Source organism: Crocuta crocuta, unplaced genomic scaffold, assembly GCF_008692635.1.
Source record: "Crocuta crocuta isolate KB4526 unplaced genomic scaffold, BGI_CrCroc_1.0 scaffold70, whole genome shotgun sequence".
Lineage (NCBI taxonomy): Eukaryota > Metazoa > Chordata > Mammalia > Carnivora > Hyaenidae > Crocuta > Crocuta crocuta.
The window spans coordinates 11,263,100-11,283,231 of NW_027528417.1; the positions used below are offsets into that span (position 1 = coordinate 11,263,100).

The 20,132-nt window shown below is 34.8% G+C and overlaps 2 protein-coding genes across 5 annotated transcripts in view; one reads left to right on the top strand and one right to left on the bottom strand.

Annotated features, from left to right (window-relative positions):
• Positions 1 to 4,356, top strand: part of UTS2B (urotensin 2B) — a 48,440-nt gene extending 44,084 nt beyond the window's left edge. The window contains exon 8 of one of the 2 annotated variants that reach the window (XM_077754377.1): positions 4,234 to 4,356. In XM_077754377.1, coding sequence (XP_077610503.1) covers positions 4,234 to 4,259 — 26 coding nt within the window. In that variant the 3' untranslated portion in view covers positions 4,260 to 4,356. Of the gene's footprint in view, positions 1 to 2,384; positions 2,708 to 4,233 lie in introns of those variants that run through there. The other variant, XM_077754378.1, reaches the window with a different exon arrangement.
• A 4,089-nt stretch (positions 4,357 to 8,445) lies between these two features.
• OSTN (osteocrin) overlaps positions 8,446 to 20,132 on the bottom strand; it is a 43,382-nt gene continuing 31,695 nt past the window's right edge. Inside the window, exons 4-6 of one of the 3 annotated variants that reach the window (XR_013332801.1) lie at positions 12,210 to 12,306; positions 9,784 to 9,824; positions 8,636 to 8,780 (exon numbers count right to left, since the gene is read on the bottom strand). Coding sequence is in view for 2 of the 3 variants with exons in the window: in XM_077754541.1 (XP_077610667.1) it covers positions 12,222 to 12,306 (85 nt within the window). In the remaining variant the exon portion in view is untranslated. Of the gene's footprint in view, positions 8,500 to 8,635; positions 8,781 to 9,783; positions 9,825 to 12,209; positions 12,307 to 20,132 lie in introns of those variants that run through there. The other 2 variants (XM_077754541.1, XM_077754540.1) reach the window with 2 other exon arrangements.

Here is a 20,132-nt window from a genome sequence, read left to right on the forward strand (position 1 = left end):
CTGGGTCTATCCATGTTGTCACAAATGGCAAATTTTAATTTTTTAATGGATATTCCATTGTGTGTGTGTATGTGTGTGTGTCTGTGTGTGTGTGTGCGCGTGCGCATGTATGTGTAAAATTAATCATCTTTATCCATTCATCTTTTGATGAACCCTTAGGTTGCTTCTATATCTTGGCTACTATAAATAATGCTGCAATGAACATAGGGACACATGCATCTTCTCAAATTACTGCTTTCATTTTCTTCAGTTAAACGCCCAGAAGTAGACTTGCTGTTTTCTATAGTAGTTGTATATTTAATTTTTGAGGTACTTCCATACTGTCTTCCATAGTGGCTATACCATTTTGCCTTCCAATCAACAATGTATGAGGGTTCCCTTTTCTTCACATCTCTGCCAATTGTTGCTATTTATATTATTATTTATGTATATAGCAGCCATTCTGACAGGTATGAGGTGATAGCTCATTGTGGCTTGATTTGCATTTATCTGATGATTTGTGATATTGAACATGTTTACATGTGTCTTTTGGTCACTTATAGTTTCTTTGGAGAAATGTTTATTCAGGTCTTTTACTCATTTACCTAGGAATAAATATAGCCAATGAAGTGAAAGAGCTGCACAATGAAAACTGCAAGTCTTTGCTGAAAGAAATCAAAGAAGACACAAACAGATAGAAAGAAATCTCTGTTCATGAAATGGAATAATAATTATTGTTAAAGTGGCGTATTCCCCAGAGCAATTTACAGATTCAGTGCAATCCAAAAATACTATTTCACAGAAAACAGCATTTCACAGAAATCATACAAAATTCTATTTCATATAAATAGAAGAAATAATCTTAAAATTTATATGGTACCACAAAAGATCCCAAATAGCCAAAGATATCTTGAGAATAAAAGAACAAAATCTTATTTTAAATGATTCTTCAAAGCCATAGTAATAAAAACTGTATTGTACTGGCAAAAAAATTGACATATAAATCAATAAAACAGAATAGAAAGTCCAGAATTAAATCTTGGCATATAATATTCAACATAGAGCCAAGAACACCCAATAGAGAAAAGATAGTCTATTCAACAAATGATGCTGGGAAAACTGGAAAATACATGCAGAATTGAATACATGAAATTGGGCCCTTATGTCACACCACTCACAAAAATTTACTTGAAATGGATAAAAGATTTAAACATTGTATTTGATAACATAAAACTCCTAGAAGAAAATATAGGGTAGTAGCTTATCAGTACTGGTCTTGGTAATGACTTTTTGGACACGACCCCAAAATTGCAAGCAACAAAAGCAAAAATTAACAAATGGGACTACATCAAACTTAAAAGTTTCTTCACAGCAAAAGAAACAATTAAAAAAATGATATGGCAGGCGATAAAAGGTAAGAAAATACTTACAAATCACCTGTTGGTTAAGAGGTTATTATCTCAAAAAATATAAAGGATACTACTTAATAACAACCCAAGAGTGTCTGATTTAAAACATGGACAGAAGAACTAAATAGATTTTTTTTCTCAAAGAAGATAGCAAAATAGCCAACAGGCACACAACAGATTCTCTGCTTCACTAATCAGTAGGGAAATGCAGATCAAAACCGCAATGAAATATCACCTTGCACTTGTTAGAATGGCTATCATCAAGAAGACAAGAGACAATAAGTTCTGGTGAGGGTGTGGAAAGTCACCCACTGTTGGTAGGAATGTAAATTAGTCGAACCACTATGGAAAACAATATGGAAATTCCTCAAGAACCTAAAAACAGATTTACCATATGATCCAGCAATTTAACTTCTGGATATAGTACAACAGAAGAATGGATAAAAAAGAAAATGGGGTATATTTACACAGTGGAATATTATTCAGCGGTGAGAAAGGAGGATATCCTGCTTGTGTAATGACATGGATGTACACTGAGTACATTGAGCTAAGCAAGATAAGTCAGAAAAGAAAGACAGGTACTGCATGATATCACTCATATGTAGAATCTAAAAAAAGTCAAACCTGTAGAAAAAAAATAGCAAGTAAAATAGTGGTAACCAGGGGATCATGGAGAGAAAGGCTTTGGTTAAGGTTGGTGGTGTTTACGTAAAAAACTTCTAATGAGTAGTAAATAAGCCACAGACATCTAATGCACAGTGTAATGAATGTGAACTATTATACCATAGTGATGTAATATGACAAATACTGCTTCAACGGAAATCAGATTTACAATATATAAATTTATAAAGTAACATTCCATATACCTTAAATTTACAAAATGTACTGTGAAATTTATCAAATAGAAAAGAGAGAAGAAAAAAACCTCCGCTTAGCTTTTACTCCAATCTATTCACTTAGCTGGACTCCTAATAACTTTAGCTTTTTTTCTATCAGGATAGAAGCAGCACATTTGAAGAAACTTGGGAATGGGAGAGGAAAAATAAATATAAAGTGGCCTAGTATGTAATATCCTCCTAAAAACAGGGATTACAAGAGTGAACCAGACAGAGATCAAAAAACACCAGAATGCTGGCTGGAGTTTTCCTTCACCTCGATGGTACACGATAGATAAACACTAAGAAGTTTGGCTGCTCTACCAGGAGTATCATTTAACACACCTCCTTTAATACGGGTCCAAAATATTTCCAACTATACTCTATTGCATACTTCATCGAGCCACTTGTGTGATGTAATTTTTGCACATGCATAGATTTATATTTTCCTGGAAGACTGAGATATTCAGTGATATCTGAAGGGCCAGAAATGGCAATGATGATAACTTTCTGAAGTACAGTATAAAAAGAAGATTGGATTGGTCTGCCAGGCTCCTCAGTTTAATGTCTGAAAATAAACTTCTTTCATTGGATTTGAATGTAGTTTTGTTTAAAGGAGGCTGTGACTCTTGTATAAATGAAAAGTAGGGGAGCCTGGGTGGCTCGGTCGGTTCAGCAACTGACTTCGGCTCAGGTCATGATCTCACAGTTCATGGGTTCGAGCCCCGCGTCGGGCTCTGTGCTGACTGCCAGCTCGGAGCCTGGAGCCTGTTTCAGATTCTGTGTCTCCCTCTCTCTCTGACCCTCCCCTGCTCATGCTGTCTCTCTCTCTTTCTCTCCGAAATAAATAAAACATTAAAATTTTTTTTAAAAAAAGAAAGAAAAGTAGACTCAGTGCTATCATAACACTGTGTGTAGGTGGTGGTGAGCTTGAGGATTACAGTTTACACAGTGAGAAGAGAGTGAGGAGACCTGATGAGTAGACACACTCACTCATTTATTTCAAAGGGTATCTTTACAGCACTCTGAGGTTTTTCTTTTTCATTATGCACCCCATTAATCAATAGTGAATAAAATATCCATCTCTTTGGGGTCTTAATTTTAGAAACCACTTAGATGGAAGGAAATTAGATAAATTTATAATGAGTTCAATGAAGCTACTATAAGCCCGATGATGGATTGGGAAGAGCTGACAGAAACATCTAAAAGGACTCATCGTGCATTTGAAGATTAAAATACGGATAGAACTGATTTTTCTGAATCATCATTTTAATGATCAGAATGTAAAGATTCGATGTGATAATTAAATTACTTCAATAACATTTGGTGGTTTTCAAAGTGAGCCTTAAACTCTCTTCCTTCATTTTCTCCCAATAAATAGAAACTTATGTATCATCCTTTTTGCTCATGCGACTTCCTCTTTGGGATTTCAGTTATCCCAAAGACAAAACAGAGGGGTGTATCTAATAGCATGACCTACTGTATTCTCCGTATGGTATTACATACATTATAATGTAGAAGAGGGTTGTCCAATAGAACTTTCTGTGATGATGTGAGTGTTCTCTTATGCAGTGCCCATTATGTTAGCCGCTAGACACAACTCATTACAGAGCACTAGAAATGTGGCTAGTGTGATGGAGAAGCTGAATTTTCTCTTTTTTTTTGTTTTGTTTTTTAATTTTATTTAAATCCAAGTTAGTTAACATAGTGTAATAATGATTTCAGGAGTAGGATTTAGTGATTCATTACTAACGTATAACACCCAGTGCTCATCCCAACAAATGCCCTCCTTAATGCCCATCACCCATTCATTTTAATTAATTTATAGATTCACGTGACACTAAGAACTCCACAGGGAACATTCCTTTTACAAAACTCTCTCATACTGGCACACATCAACTATTTTATTCAAATGTAACATTTCATCAAATATCCTCCTACTAAAGAATTTGTTTTGCTTTCTTTTTTAGCCTGCTTTTGGAAATACTGTGTCTGAAGTTTTCTCTCTGGATACAAAAGGATAAGAACATTAGAAAAAGATACACATCTACTCATGACTGCTTAAAGATTGTAGCTATTTTCAGCATAAAGAAATGGTGGCATTTATTTTGCATACTGTATGCTTAAGGTTTAGGTTTTGAATAAAGGCAAATCAGTTGCACTTTTGCATGGCATGGGCTATCAAGTGACCTTGTAGTGCTGAAATTGGCAATGCCGTCTGTATCTATTGGATGCTTTCCATAGATTCATTGTCTACATATAGTTTTGTTTGGTGATGACTCTGCTTTTGAGGTATCAATTAAAATGTTTTAAAAAGTGGGGCACCTGGATGGCTCAGTCGGTTAAGCCTCCGACTGCGGCTCAGGTCATGATCTAGCCCTGAATGGGGCTCACCGCTGTCAGGACTGTCAGCACGGAACTTGCTTCAGATCCTCTGTACCCCTCTCTCTCTGCCCCTACTCAGCTCATGCTCTCTATCTCAAAAATAAATAGGCATTAAAATAAAAAAGTAAAATATTTTAGGGGCGCCTGGGTGGCATAGTTGGTTAAGCATCCAACTTCAGTAGAGGTCATGATTTCAGGGCTCCTGAGTTCGAGCCTCATGTTGGGCTCTGTGCTGACAGCTCAGAGCCTGCTTCGGGTTTTGTGCTTCTCTCTCTCTGCCCCTCCCCTCTCACACTTTGTCTCTCTCTCTCTCTCTCTCTCTCTCTCTCAAAAATAAATAAACAGTACAGGTTTTTTAAAAAACAGAATATTTTAAAAATCATCTTGGAAAATTAAAATAGATTTAATTATATGAACTTATGGAAAAATATGCATATTGTCCCTTGTCTTTCTTATGATTGTGCAAGCTATTATCTCTTTTCTGTACATTTGGACAATTGTCACTGAAACTACTACCACCAAATGAATACATTCATTACTGGGGGCAGGAATATATGGTTTATTGGACTCTGGGAGAAAGTAATACCAGATGTCTCAGAGATAGACAACTTCCTTATGAAACAATTTGCCTTTTGGTTTCTTAACTCTCATCTCTGCCCCCTGCACAGCATCACGAACTCTTTGAAACTCAGCGTGTCTATAAGAGATTGGATTTGTTGTGCTACGAAATAAACAAAACAAAATTGCTTATTGGCTTTCTCTTGATTCTTTTTTTCCCTTTTCACATCTATACATCAAACTGCTCTTGCTTACATCTGAACAAGCTCATTTAGTCAATTCAAGGCAGGGAATTCAACTTCAGTTTTGTGTGTCAACTGTGCTATCCCAGAAACATTGTCAACTAAAATAATATTAAGGACTAGACTAGATGGTGAGGCCAGTCTGCTCACACTGTCTTAATTCACAATCTGGGGGAAATGCAGTTTATTTACATAATATCAATTTTGTGGTGCTTAAAGAGAAAACTATCTCAGAGTGTGAACCATATTGCTTAAGTTGAAAAAAACATAAAACAACCAAGTTGAGCGATTTATCTATAGTGCTATATATATACTACACTTATTAAGATCCACTCAAATGTACATAAATACTAGTCGCTCAATAATGCCTGATTATTCCTCCATATTTATAGCAGTTGTAAACAGGAACATAATATTGTAATAAAGACAAAAATTCTCGCTTTCATCATCTCATGTTTCTTAAAGTTGGAACAGGTAAACAATACGCAGGCAGTTTGAATCTTCAAGAGTAAGGTCACACAAAAAGGTTTTTGCTACTTCTTCCATTTAGGAGAATCCATTAAATTATCTTTTAATCGTTTGCTTTAAGGAATTTAATTCTCTAAAGCTATCTGTAGATTAAAGGTAGAATTTGTTAGACTTTCTGTAGCGTGAGTAAATTTTAAGATGATGTAGCATCATAAAATATCTCTCATAAAAAATTTGTTATGTAATTGATGACAGAACACAGAAATCCATATTCACAGTCTGCTCTGTGAAGCTTCACAAATGAATGAGATAAATTGTCATATTCTGAACAGAAATTATGTTTTACTTTCCTGCTATGTTAAAAGAATGGCATATTTCAAACTGGTGTACCACTGATTTATTTTCTACTTTGTATAAGTAGTGGCAGAAATTAAAACATGAAATAAAATAGTTATAAGTGAAGAAAACATTCTTTTGTTTTTGTTCATTAAAGTCTTGTATATATATTATGAGATAGATGCATTATTACACATTATAATAGAATATAAATCCATACATTGTGACCTCTGACTTTAATCAAAAGGAATGCCATAAGCATAACTTTGCATTAAAAAAATAAAGGTGATAGGAAATCAATTTGTTTAATTCACCTTTAAACCTTCACCATGAGAAAATTTTAGGCTAAAGTAGGCTCTAATGCCTTTTGTCAATGCATGAAGCAGTAGCACCCAGGTGGATTAGAAGCTTACAAATAATCAAATGGGAGAAAAGGGGAAGAAAGAACCTTTAAGGACTAGAACACATTTCTAAAATTCAACAGAAGGTTGGGGAAAGGTGGCGAGAGACATTCTAACTTCTTCTTAAATAACTCTCAAATAGCAGATCCTACAAGACATTTTCCCATGTACCACTGCTAACTTTCTAATGCAAGTTAGTGAAAAACAGAATTGGTTAGCTCTCTCGAAATTCATTTCTCCTTGCTATGTATAGCCCATCTACCATAATTAACAGAATCATTCATTTATTTTTTTTTCTAAACTTAAATTTGAAGATTTTCAGCAGCTGAAAAAAATTTCCCCCAAACTAAGAATTTATATACAAAGCCATCTGTATTCTAAGTGCATATGTTCATTTCTATGTTTCTTTGAGTTCATTTTATTCTTTGGATCATACATTTATTCAATTTTAGTTAAAATTAACAGCTATCCATTTCTCGCCTCTTGTTATATGCATTTACCTTCTCATAACATTCTTCCTTTTTATTTTAAAATAAATCTCTGCCCTATTGATCAAACTTTTCTCCTCACATATATCAGGTTCATCTGACAGTGATTGTTAAGGTTTAAAGAAGCTTTTCAGAGGCTTTACAAAACACTTCTGCTACTGTCTGGTTCAAGAAACATGTTATCTTTGTGTTTTGAAGGCATACCCAATGCACCGTGGGCTTATGTGCCTAAGTTGCAGTAATATCATACTTATTGTTGAGAACTGAGCTTTCCAGACTATCAAACTTTTTACTTTGATAGACCACTTAAAAATAATTGGAATCATTTAAAGAAATCATTCTTAAACACATTGTACTTTTCAATGCCTTTTTAAGCACAATATATGAAAAGAATCAAACAGTTTCTTAGGTGAATCAGTAGCATCAAGAAGATTGATTATTGTACTGTGCTAAAAAGTACGGTGCTAAAATTATGTGTACTTAACAAGCCTCAGACTGGTCCAGTGGTTTACTACTTGGTGTTTCTTTGCCTTCTTCCTTACTTTCCTCTGTTACTCCTGTGTGGCTGTTCTCATAATCAGCCACTGCTACTCTTAATTAACTACCAGCTGTCATTTAGAGAAAAGGAAAGTTGTTAGGGGCCATGAGATGTCCAAACCTGACAAATGATTGATATCCTTCACTTCCTAATTCTGTCAATATGTTCTGAGCTGCAGGTATTTTTTTCAGTTCTTTGGAAGAATAAAATTGATGGCCTTAATTACTGTTGTTTTTTCCTGGCTTATACATCTTTCTTCTTTTATTTCTGGACCTGGGGCTATGCTTTCTTTGATTGAAACTTACTGAAATTTGAATACACTAAGAGAAGCCTAATTTCATAATCATTTCCCAAGAGGCTCACAGGAAAAGGATAAAAGAGAAGTAAAATATTTAAGAGAACATACACTGTCTCATCTTTCTGTGTTCCTCAATAATGAACAGGTAGATCCTACCTAAGTTTTACAGAAACAAATCAGTCTTCAGTTATTATTCTTCAATCGCATACATGTAAGTGGAAATATAGAAAAGCATTTCACTGTATTGTGTTTTTTGATTGCTTCTTAGAAAAGTAGGGTTTGGGGCCAGCTAACCGTTCCTGTTAGCTAAAATGTATATTTTAAAAATATCCATACATTGAAATGGTCTGCATAGTTTAATTAAAGCTGTAACAATACTGTGATGTGATGGACTGCAGTTCAAACTGTGGAAGGGATTTGCAGAAGGTCAGTTCCTTAAAAGTTTAATCATTAAGGGAGTGTAAAGAACTTCACTGGAGCATCTTCCGTGTTTCTGTGACATTTCACCCAAGGAAGTTGTGTCTGCAAAAATGAAAGTTGAAATTGTTAAAGCTACTGAGAACTCCATAGATAAGGGGAATACCATCAACTTCGCTTGAGAAGAACGAAAACTACATGATGTTTCATTATAGCTTTTATTTCTAGGACATGTTTTTATTGCAAAGACAATAATGCAAAATGGCAATTACAGATCAAAATGCATTAAAAAGAACATCTTCAACGTACAAGCTAGGTGCTTAGTCTCAAGCCACAGTTGCTTTCTTTGGGTACCTGCTGCATTTTATTCCTTTTCCATTTTCAATCTTGGTTCAAGGATGTTGCCATGACATAGAAAAGAAAGATAAAGAAAATCTGACTACTACTTTCTGTTTAGTGCTATGGTAACATATTGATAATTGTATATTTTGCTCTAACCAGGACCAACCATAATGCTGGAATTTAAACATCATATTTCTGCTCTTTCAGAGATCTGTTAATATACTTGAATGATAGTGTATCAATATTGTTCTAAAATAAAAAAACGCCAGTATAATAAAGCAACATATGTCTTACATTCTTAAAAGTCTTAGTACCTGTGACAGCAAGGGGTCGCATAATCAATAGTCGTCTTCCTACCAAATTTCATCAGGAAGGCATCCTGATTTCAATGGCAAAGACCTAGAACTTGCTAACTGCATCTAGAGAAGCTATGAAACCTTAGATAAAACACCTCTCTGAATCTGAGTTGTTCAGAGCGGAAGGCTATAAAAAACTCAGAATTTTGGTCCAATATGTTAATGACTTGAGGAAGACATTTTGCAAGTACCAGATTGTCTTCCTTTCCAAAACACATAGCAGAGAAGAGGTTAGCCTTTCTTCTGCAAACGAGGTAACATAGAGCAGCTGTATCTAGACCTAAACTCAAAATAAGCAAAACTTCCACGATTAGAACCAGTTTCATTTTTAGTGTGAAGACTTCAAGTGAAACCCAGAAGGTGAAAACCCACAAATAAACCTGCTCTAAAAGAGCCTGCATTAACTCCCACAGAAGCGGAACAAAGATTTTCACAGTCTGACACACTGCTTCTGTTTGTTTAAAAAATGTCTAAGCAGAGAAGTTGGCATCCAGCAATGACAACTTACACCCTGAAGACCTTACAGGTGATGAAGAGAACTCTGGCCTAGAAGTCCAGAGACTTGGATCCTGGACGTTGCTCTGTCTGAGAGTCTGTAACATTTTGAGCAAATCAATTTCCTCTCACAGACCCAGTGTCCACATTTGTCAAAAACAAAACAGAAAGAGGATTGGATTAAAAGAGCCCTTACCTTCCTGAATCTCTCAGTGACTTAATCCAAAAGATACTGTACTAATAAGAAAGAATAAACGAAATTTTTTAAAAAGTTAAATGGAAATTAGAAATCTACTTTTATATTTGTTTTTATTCATAAACTATAAAACATAAAACTTCACATGAGGAAGTAAAAAAGCATCTGAGAAATCCTGGTGATCGTGGCAGGAAATAATGAATAGAAACCTAATGGCTGAATGGGTGCACCTGTAATGATTGACAAACGGGAAAAAGAAAATATATGGTGTTAAGTTTTATTCTAAACCTGTTCTTTGTGATATTACTATCTTGAAATTTTACCCAACAAAGCCTTTTAAATGAAGGACATAATATACTAATTTGGATTTCACCCACAGGGATTCAGAAGACATTATATTAATTTAGCTACCTTTTCAAAGTTTGGTATCTATCTGGAGTTTATATGGTCTAAAACTTCATATGAAAATGAGTTTCCTGTGTGGTTTTTTTCTTATCATAACCTTTTTTGGCTTAATTCAGAGATACTAAAATGGGTGATAATCAAGGGTGTCCAAGGTGATAGAGTACAGGTGGAAACTAATTAAAGTTTTAATCCGTGTCATAATGTTCTCAATACATCAAGCAACTGGAGGAATATGATCCTGATTTCAAGGAGTTACTTGGTTTGTAATGGCAATTAGTTAGATCCTTCTCGAATATAAGGTGGTGATTTTTAACAATCCAAAAGAGTGGCCATACTTGGTATATCTCTAGATGTAAAGAAAGCCTGATCTACGTTTTGAAGACGGTACTGCTCAAAATGCACCGTTCGTCACAGTATTCATTAAGTCTCTCTATATTTGTGGGCATTCAGTAACTTCATAACTTCATTGATCAAGGCCTCCGTGGGCAAAAAAAGATTATTTTAACTAAGTCATTCTGAGAATAAGAAAGTTGAAGTAAAACACTGACTTCTCATTGTGGTTTAGGGCATTTGACGAGAAAAAACAGGCACGATTTAAATTGAGAGGTTCAGGGCTAATGTGCTGCTCTTGGGGACTTCGTATCTTTGGTTTTTAAGGATCATCTTGAGAGAAACAAACACCAGAGTTTTCTCTTCTGTAGCTTGAAATTGGTAAAACAAACAAACAAACAAACAAACAAAAAGTTCCAATTTGTCTTAGCTTCTAGGAGGGAGGATGCATTCTTGGTAGCCTTTCCTGGCAAAAAAATATATTACCTAGATTTTATGTGTAACATTTAGTGTTTAAAACATATAATATGTATGACTAAATGCACTTGTGAAACTATAAGCTCAGGATTTTAGGTTTTTGGATTTGAATGCTACTTATATCACTTACTAGCTATATGGCATTGTGAATTAATATATCTAAGCTTTGTACTTATTTGTATAATAATATATTAATAATACTGAGTACTACATGTCAGACACTATTCTAAATGTGTAATTTATATCAATAGATTTAGTCTTCTGGACAATGTAATGTGATAGAACTTTTTATTATCCTCATTTTATGAAGGAGGATTTCAGAATTTCAACAAGGTCCCATGGCTAACAGACAGATGAACTGGGATTTGACTACAAAGCTGAGCTCTCAATTTCACCCCTTTTTCTATACTGCTTCTCAAGGTACTGGAAAGAGTAATATGACCTACTTTATGGAACAGGATGATTAAATGAAGCAATATGTGCACAGCACTAAGTATAGGGTCCAGCACAGAGTAAATTTACGGAACTGTAATCTAAGATGTTATCACTTGCATGTACTGTGTGTCCAATACATTCTAGAATTACTATATGCATCTAATTTAATATTCACAATACCACATTATGTGTCACAATACATTCACTATGTTATTACCTAAGTGTACAAGATGTAGAGGAATAAGATATTGTGAGGGAAACAAGATAATGAGTGAGTGACAGAACCAGCATTTGGATTAGGTGTTCTGATTCTATGGCTATACTCTTTCTGCTACATCCTTCCCTTTCCTATGTTCCAAGTTATCATTATTCTGGGAACGTAGTTATTGGCAACAAAATGATGTGTGTTGCTGAAATGTGTCTTCTTAATAGAGGGATTACTACACAGTTATATGTGTAGCATATGCGAAGGTGATTTATTACATCAATTAGAACTTTAGCCATTGTTCACATATTAATATTCAATAATTGAGTAAGAATCTGTGAGAATAACTGAATCTTTTTTATGGCGAAGTGTATCTAGGACATTCTTTTGCTTCTTTAATGTCATTTAAATTATTTAGCATCAATATATTATTGAGTACAGAAATGTTGAAAAAGTGATTTTATAAGCTAAGAAACCAAAAGGGCAGTTTATAAATCAAAATGGATCAATTAGCCCATGGTGAAATATTAATTGGAAGCCTGCGTATATTGTTACTTTGTCAAATTGTACTCACAGTTGGAATCAATTAGCCTCTGGAATTTGAGAGACGATTTCCACCAATCCGATCCACAGGGATACCAAATCGCCTTTTTGGATGATTTACTATTTTCCTGAAATAAACCAAGTAGAACATTTTTAAGCCGAAGTCCAAGTTATTAATTAATGACGTTTGCTCCTTTATTTCTTGCAGATCTGGGCACATTCTTTAGGAGTTGGAATACATATGATAGTTACCATTCATCAGCACCCACTGTATGCCAGACACTATCTCTTATCCTTTCAACATCTGTCAAAGTGGGTATAACTACCTCCAGTTTTTATCTGAGGAATCAGAAGCTTAGAGAAATTAAGCGACTTATCCAAAATCAAATAGTGCAGATGAAAAGTTGGGTCTTGTTAGCATATCAATCTGGTAGGTGTTTAGCTTGGGTAAGTCCCTTCCTCTCTCCAAATGTTGGTGTATTCATCTGAAAATGGAAGAAGATTGAAGTAGGTCAGTGGTTTTCCCCAATCTCTGCCTCAACATGGTTCTTTAAGGGAAAAATGGTGGTGGGGGAGAAAAAAGTGCAGATGACAACACTGAATGTGGAGTGAGTGTGCCTCTCATGTCTCCCCTCGGATTTTACCCAGAGACACTTTGCACACAATGGTCTTTGTCTGTTACATAGTCTCTGTGCCAAATACTGTTTGGGAAAAAAAAATAGCTTCATTATTAAAATAAATTTTAAAAATCCTACAGGAGGTCTTCTAGCTTGTATGTTCTATCAATTCTCTCGTTAGAAAAAAGAAACATTTTAATTTGATTTGTTATTGCCATCCCTTAGTTCTATTAAATCAAAACCCTAATAAGGGAGGTTTCAGAGTGCTCAGTACATAACTTTCACTGGCCATGGAGCTACAAGAAGTTTTGAGTCTTCCTAATGAAGATAGAGACAATGTAATCAATTTTCAACAGCTTAAAGAGTTAAAAAGCTTTGTTTCAGAACATTTTGAATAGTTTCTATTCTAAATATTTGCATTATATTGTCAATATATGCTACACAATTTAAACACCAAAAACTAATGAAAACTTCAATATCTATTATTTTTTCCTATTATCATTTATGATGTAGGTGCTATAAATAAGGTTATTTTTGTGACTGTCTTGGGATTGATAAGTCAGACACAGTTTTGCTTTCAAAAACCTATAATTAAGTACTCACAGATGGGTAATGAGTTAACGAAAACAAGTAGAAGAAAAAATCTCTCATTTTTATTGATGCCAAATTTTTGCCTTCATTATCAATGTTCGTCATATTACTATCAGGTAAATAATTTATTTAAAAACTCTGAAAAGTATAGATAATAATGGGGATTATATAGGTAAAAATATAGATAATATAGGGGATTTTTATTGCTGTGTCTTAAACATAGAACAGTCTATAAACACTGCTTGATTGTAATTAAAACAATAGATTTGGTGGTAGTTAATATTTACCTAGTGCTTTGTACTACGGTTTGTACTGTGTAGAAGAAGATGATAAAAACAGACGTTGAACCTGATATGGGTCTTATTCCCAAATGATATTGTAGGAATGAGGCCATGTTATGGGTTTTGTTTAACATCCATCTTCCTTTCCAAGTTGACCCCTAGTTTTACTAGTCAGTGCAGGTAGTGTTGTATGTATGATCTTATAAGGCTGTCTGCTAGACAACAGTTTGTTAAGTGGGGAGAAAGCTGAGAAAAAAATATTTAGTGCTTATCCTTAATGGGGCCATACCTCTGCCTCTATTCTTCAGATTTCTGAAAAACATGCCTCCTTAAGGAGCGCCTGGGTAGCTCAGTTGGTTAAGTGTCTGGCTTCAGTTCACGGCCTGATCTCACAGTTCATGAGTTTGAACTCTGTGTTGGGCTCTGCACTGACAGCTGAGCCTGGAGCCTGCTCCAAATTCTGTCTCCCTCCCTCTGTCTCTCCCCCACTCATGCGCCCACTCTCTCTCAAAAAAAAGAAAAAACATAAAAAATATTTTTTTAAAACATACCTTCTTAAGTGATGTCTATCATTTGTACTTCTGGATTTCTTGAAACTACATAGACTACATATTTTTTGACTTGATAAAGAGGAAACATGTTATCTGTCAAATTAGCATAAAATTAATAATGAAGAATCATAGGGAAATTATGTATATAAGTTGTGCTTTAGGTATTCCGGTATCATTATAAATAATTACTGTTGAAAAAAAGAAAAAAGTCTCTTTTCTATTTTGTTTCATTCATGTGAGTAAATTTATAGACTTTTATTTTAAGCAGTTATTTTCCTTGTGGTAGTAAGAATAAGTCCTCCTCAAAGATGTCCACACCATAACCCACAGAATCTATAAGTATGTCACCTTACATAGCAACAGAGACTTTGCATGTAGGATTAATAAGGACCTTGAGATGAGAAGATTATTCTGGATAATCTGGGCATGCCCAATCTGGTTTAGCCTCCTTAAAAGTCGAAGATGATTGAAAAAGAATGGGTCACAGAGAAGGACTTAACCCACCACTACTGGCCTTGATGATGAAGGAAAAGATCAAGAATCAAGAAATGCTGTGACCTCTAGAAGTTCTCAGAAGGAAATAAGAACATCAGTCCTACAGCCAAAATGAACTGAATTCTGCCAACAACTTGAATGAGCAGAAAAAGAATTATTGTTTATAGTCTCCAAGGAGTACGGCTTGCTGATCTCTTCACTTCTTATCCAGCTGGCTGATGAGGAGAAAGAGAACACAGAGTAGCTAGCAGGGAGAAATTGAGAGGCTATCCAGTGACTAGCAATCAATCATATGGCTGCACTTAATTGAAGAGGAGATGGAGAAAAGCTGTCTAGAATGACATATGGTGATTGTTGTATCGGACTTCTGACCTACGGAATTGTAAGATTATAAATTTGTGTTGTTGTAAGTCTAGAAGTTTAAGGTAATTCATTACCATAGCAATAATATAGGAATATGCTTGTGTGATTTAGAGTTATATCTTAGGGTAATTCATTTTTATTTATAAAACAAATAGACTGATGCAATTTCTTATTCTTTGAACCCTTCAGTTCCTTTACTAACTACCCCCATCGTAACTCCAGGAAAGGGGTAAGATAGAAGCCATCTCAGGGTGGAGGAGAGTGCTCAGAAGTCCCAGACAAGTAAGAAGAGGAAGTGAGAAACCAGCACCTTCCAGGTGTTTAAAGGACTGGTTCAGAAGGGGAAGGAAATGGCAGCTGGGAAAGAGAGTAGTGCCACTCATGTGAATTGACCTCCCAAAGCACCTGTGGGTGGGATAGACGGTGGCAGGAAAAGTAACACTTCTGCTTTTTAATTTTTAAATTTATTTTTTAAGGTTTATTTATTTTGAGAGAGAGAGAGAGAAAGCATGTGCATGAGTGTGTGTGGGGAGGAGTCCGTTGTGGGGCTCCATCTCACAAAGAGTGAGATCATGACCTGAGTGGAAATCAAGGTCTGGACGCTTAGCCGATTGAGCCACACAGACGCCCCTGCTTCTGCCTTTTTAAAGGAAAGCATGATGATCTCATGCATCATTATAAATTAGAACAGAAGATTTATTAGTTCATAGTACCAATGCATTTTTTTTTTCAAAAATAAAGATACAATAAATGAAAAGAGCATTTTTTTTCCTTTCTTTACTACAGTTGATCTTTTTCTGCTCAAGCAAATAAGAGGCAGTTGTAGAATGGTCAAAAGCAAAATAATTTTTTTCCGTCCTTCTTTCCTCACTCCATGTTATTTCCTTCCATTCTTTCTCCAAGATTTGATTAGGAATCAGGACACGAAAGTCTCAGATTCTATTTGATTCTTCTACTTAATTGATGGTGTGAGCATTTGTAAGACTGTTGTCATTCTGAGCCCATCTTTCCTTTTTGATAAAATTTAGATAATACCTGCTCTATCTTCCCGGCATGGTTATTTATTTAACACACTTATTTGTTTAGTAATATTTGATTGCTTTATGCACAATCATATGTATTTGTTGTCTGCACTAGGGATAGAGTGGTAAATAAGACATGCATTAGCTGTTAAAACTCTCATTAGTTGAAAAAACTAATGAGATAACACACCGGAAATCATTTTATGATTTCCATTTACCATTCTTTTCTATAAGTCCTGTCCTCGGGTTTTCAAACAATTTGTAGTTTACCATTTCTACAAGTAAAAGCTTTATAAAAGAGGCCAATACCTAGAATGTTAAGTGAAGACCCCTGTCAGTAAAGAAGTGCCCCTCCTTCTCCATATGTAGTGGCCCCTGAAAGTGCTTCCCAGAAACACTTAAGGGTACTTAGAGCAGCATTTAAAAACCACTAGCCAAGTGCATATGAATGTTTTTGTTCTAGCCGTAGATCCATAATTACTCTGATTCATTTTCTAAAATTTGGGATTTGTTTCAAATGCTCACATGTGTCTTGAAATCAAATAAGAAAAATAAATAAAACATATATGAAAAACCATTCAGTACTTATAATTTTTAGCACTAATACAAATGGAAACAATTATTCTCATAAAGCAGAGAAACCAAAAACATGATCATAGCTGAGTAAGTTATTTCTACACTGTCTCTGTCCATTTAGAAGTAAAATGGCACGCTACTATTTATCTTAACATTTTTGCTGATAGGAAATATATAACACAGTACTAAACTCTATAACACATACACTTAAAGGAATAAACAGTGTGTAAAATATACATATTAAGACAGTGAAATAAATATTCTCAAGACCAAAAGGGTAGGGGTGCCTGGGTGGCTCAGTCGGTTAAGCAACCGACTTGGGCTCAGGTCATAATCTCACAGTTCGTGGGTTCAAGCCCCGCGTTGGGCTCTGTGCTGACAGCTCAGAGCTTGGAGCCTGCTTCGGATTCTGTGTCTCCCTCTCTCTCTGACCCTCCCCTGCTCACGCTGCCTCTCTCTCTCTCTCTCTCAAATAAATAAAATATTTGTTATTTTATTAAAGAATATTAAAGAAAAAAAGTTAAAAAGAAAAAGAAAGACCAAAGGGGAAAACTGTACTTTCTGACTGCCTAGTCCCTCTTGTGACAAAACAATGGTATGACATGGCTTCTCCAATCTACCTTTTTCCACTCTAAAATTCTGAAATAGTTTAAGGATACAAAACATCTGTCAAACTCTTACAAAGGGAATGGATTGATTATTTTCAATACAACATAAACTTCACACTAAAGTATACTTCCTATATTAAATAGAATTTTTTAAACATTTACACTCATTGATAATTCACTTTCTGAAAAATTTCTAACATTCTAAAACAGCAGTTAGAAACCTTGTATCCAAACTTTTTATTGAGAATCACTTCACACATACAAAATAGTCTATCAATTTATCTATGTTCAGTTTAAAGAAAAATAAAATGAACATTCCTGTTTTGGCGCCAAATTAAGAAATAAAGTATTATTGACCCTTTAGAATTCCCTCATGTTCCTGTTTCCACACTGCGTCTCTTTCATGGCTTGGTCCCAGAGGTAATCTATGGACTGAATTTTGGTCTAATAATTCTCCTTCTTTTCCTTATAATCTAAATGCATTATTCAAAACTCTCTTGTTTAGTAAGGATGGTTCTAAAATTTTATTTAAAGAAATCATGTGTGAATTCTTCTTCTTTCAACCAATATTTTGTGTTTTAAGATTTGTCCATGTTGATATATAAGATTTATTTTCACTGGTGTATAATATTTTATTGTACTAATATACAACAGCTTATTTAGATAGTCTATTGTAGATAGAAATTTGAGCTATGTTCTTTTTTGTCATTATGTACTAGTCAGCTGCAAATTTTCTTACAGATGCCTTTAATGCACACTTAAGGATTTCTCTAAAGTATATTTTTAGAAGTAGAATTATCAGCTGTGCCTATACTTAATGATATTACATAGTGCCAGACTGTTTCAAAGTTGCTGTAGCAATTTACATACCCAAGAGCCTTGTATGACAGTTTCTATTGTTCAAATCTAGGCCAACCCTTCAATTTTGCCATTCTGATGTATCTGTAATTCTATCTCATTATGGTCTTCATTTGCTTTCTTTGAATAAGTTTCTTGTCTTTTCATTTGTTTATTGGCTGTTTCGATTTCTTCTTTTGGAAGTACCTGTTCAAGTCTGTTGCCTGTTTTCTATTGGTCAGTTTTTCTTTTAAATATTGATTTGTAGGAGGGTTACAACTACTCAGAACATTAGATTTTGTCAGTTATATGCAAATATCCTTTCCCAATTGTGGTTAGTCTTTATTGTGTCTTTTATGAAAATCTTTAATGTTGTTTTTAAATTCATCAGTATTTTTATTCTTTGCTTACTCATGACTCTGCTCTAATGTTATGAGGGTATTCTCCTCTTTCATCCTACAATCTCTCTGTAGTTATTTCACATTTATGTTTTCAATGCTTTTGAAATTATTTTTTATATATGGAATGTGACAAAGGTCATGTTTTTTTCATATTCATGCCCAGTTATTTATAAATATTAGATTCAGCTTAAGTGTCATGGAAAATCCTTTTGCAATTTGACCTAGCATTGTATTGCTTCTAAGGTATAAATATGTTTGGAGAGAATTAAAAACTTTTATGATATCAAATCTAACTATCTAAAATCTTTTACTAAGGTTATCTTTTATGACTTCTCAAGAATTTTTATAATTTTCTCCATAAAGACCTTCCATAGTTTATTGGATTTGTTGTTGTTGTGGAACCATTTAAAAATATGTGCTGCAGGTGTTTCAACAGTTGTCGCTTACTTGGTTAAGCAAATTTCCTTCTATTTCTATTATTAGCTTACCAGTGATTTTGATCATGAATAGATGTTTACTTTTATTAAGTGTTTTCATGCATCAGTTGAGTGATGTGGCTTTCCATCTTCAATCTGTTAACTGTTTTGTTTGTTTGTTTGTTTGTTTCTAGAGAAAGAGAGCAGCATGAGTGGGGGAGAGGAGCAGAAAGAGGGAGGGAGGGAGAGAGAGAGAGAGAGAGAGAGAAATGAGAATCTTAAGCAGGCTCCATGCTCAGCTCAAACCTGACACAGGGCTTGATCCCACGGCTTCAGGATCATGACCTGAACCGAAATCAAGAGCCGGTCACTGAACTAACGGAGCCACCAAGGTACCCCTGTGTTAATTGTCTTTCCAAAGCAAATCCACCTTATACTGTTTTTTTGTGATGAAACCAACATGATGATGCTGTATTGTCTTTTTAATACATTACTAGAATTGCTTTGCTAAGTTTTTTCAGTAGAAATTTGTATCTACACTTATTAATGAGGTTGTCCTATAATTTTTTCTTATTCTCTGCATATATGGTATTAGTGACCAGATAGTGCTATTCTCATGAAATGAGTTGAGGTTTGCACCTTCATTTTTGATTATCCTATTGTTATTTAATTATATCATGGTATGAAAATGTGTTCCCTATGACAGCCAAGGCCTTAAAATTTTAAAGCTTATTTTGTGAACTGGAACTTCACTGACTTTAATAGTTGTTTCATGTGAACTTAAACACTTTCTCCCAACTGTTGACAGCTTTTACTGATCCTGCTTATGATTTTGAGTTCCAAGGAAAGAAACCTAAGAATCAGAGTGTTGAGAATGATCCCTAAAAACAACAATCTGATTTATTGGTATATCTTTTCTATTTTTAATGTTTATTTATTTTTGAGAGAGAGATAGAGAGTGCGCAGCGGAGGGGCAGATAGAGACAGAGGGAGAGAGAGAGAGACAGAGGGAGACACAGAATGTGAAGCAGGCTCCAGGTTCTGAGCTGTCACCACAGACCCTGACACAGGGCTCAAACTCATGATCTGCGAGATAGTTACCTGAGCTGAAGTTGGATTCTTAATCGACTGAGCCACCCAGGCACCCCTGATTTGCTGGTACATCATAAATGAGAAGTAGAATGCTAGGCCCTGTC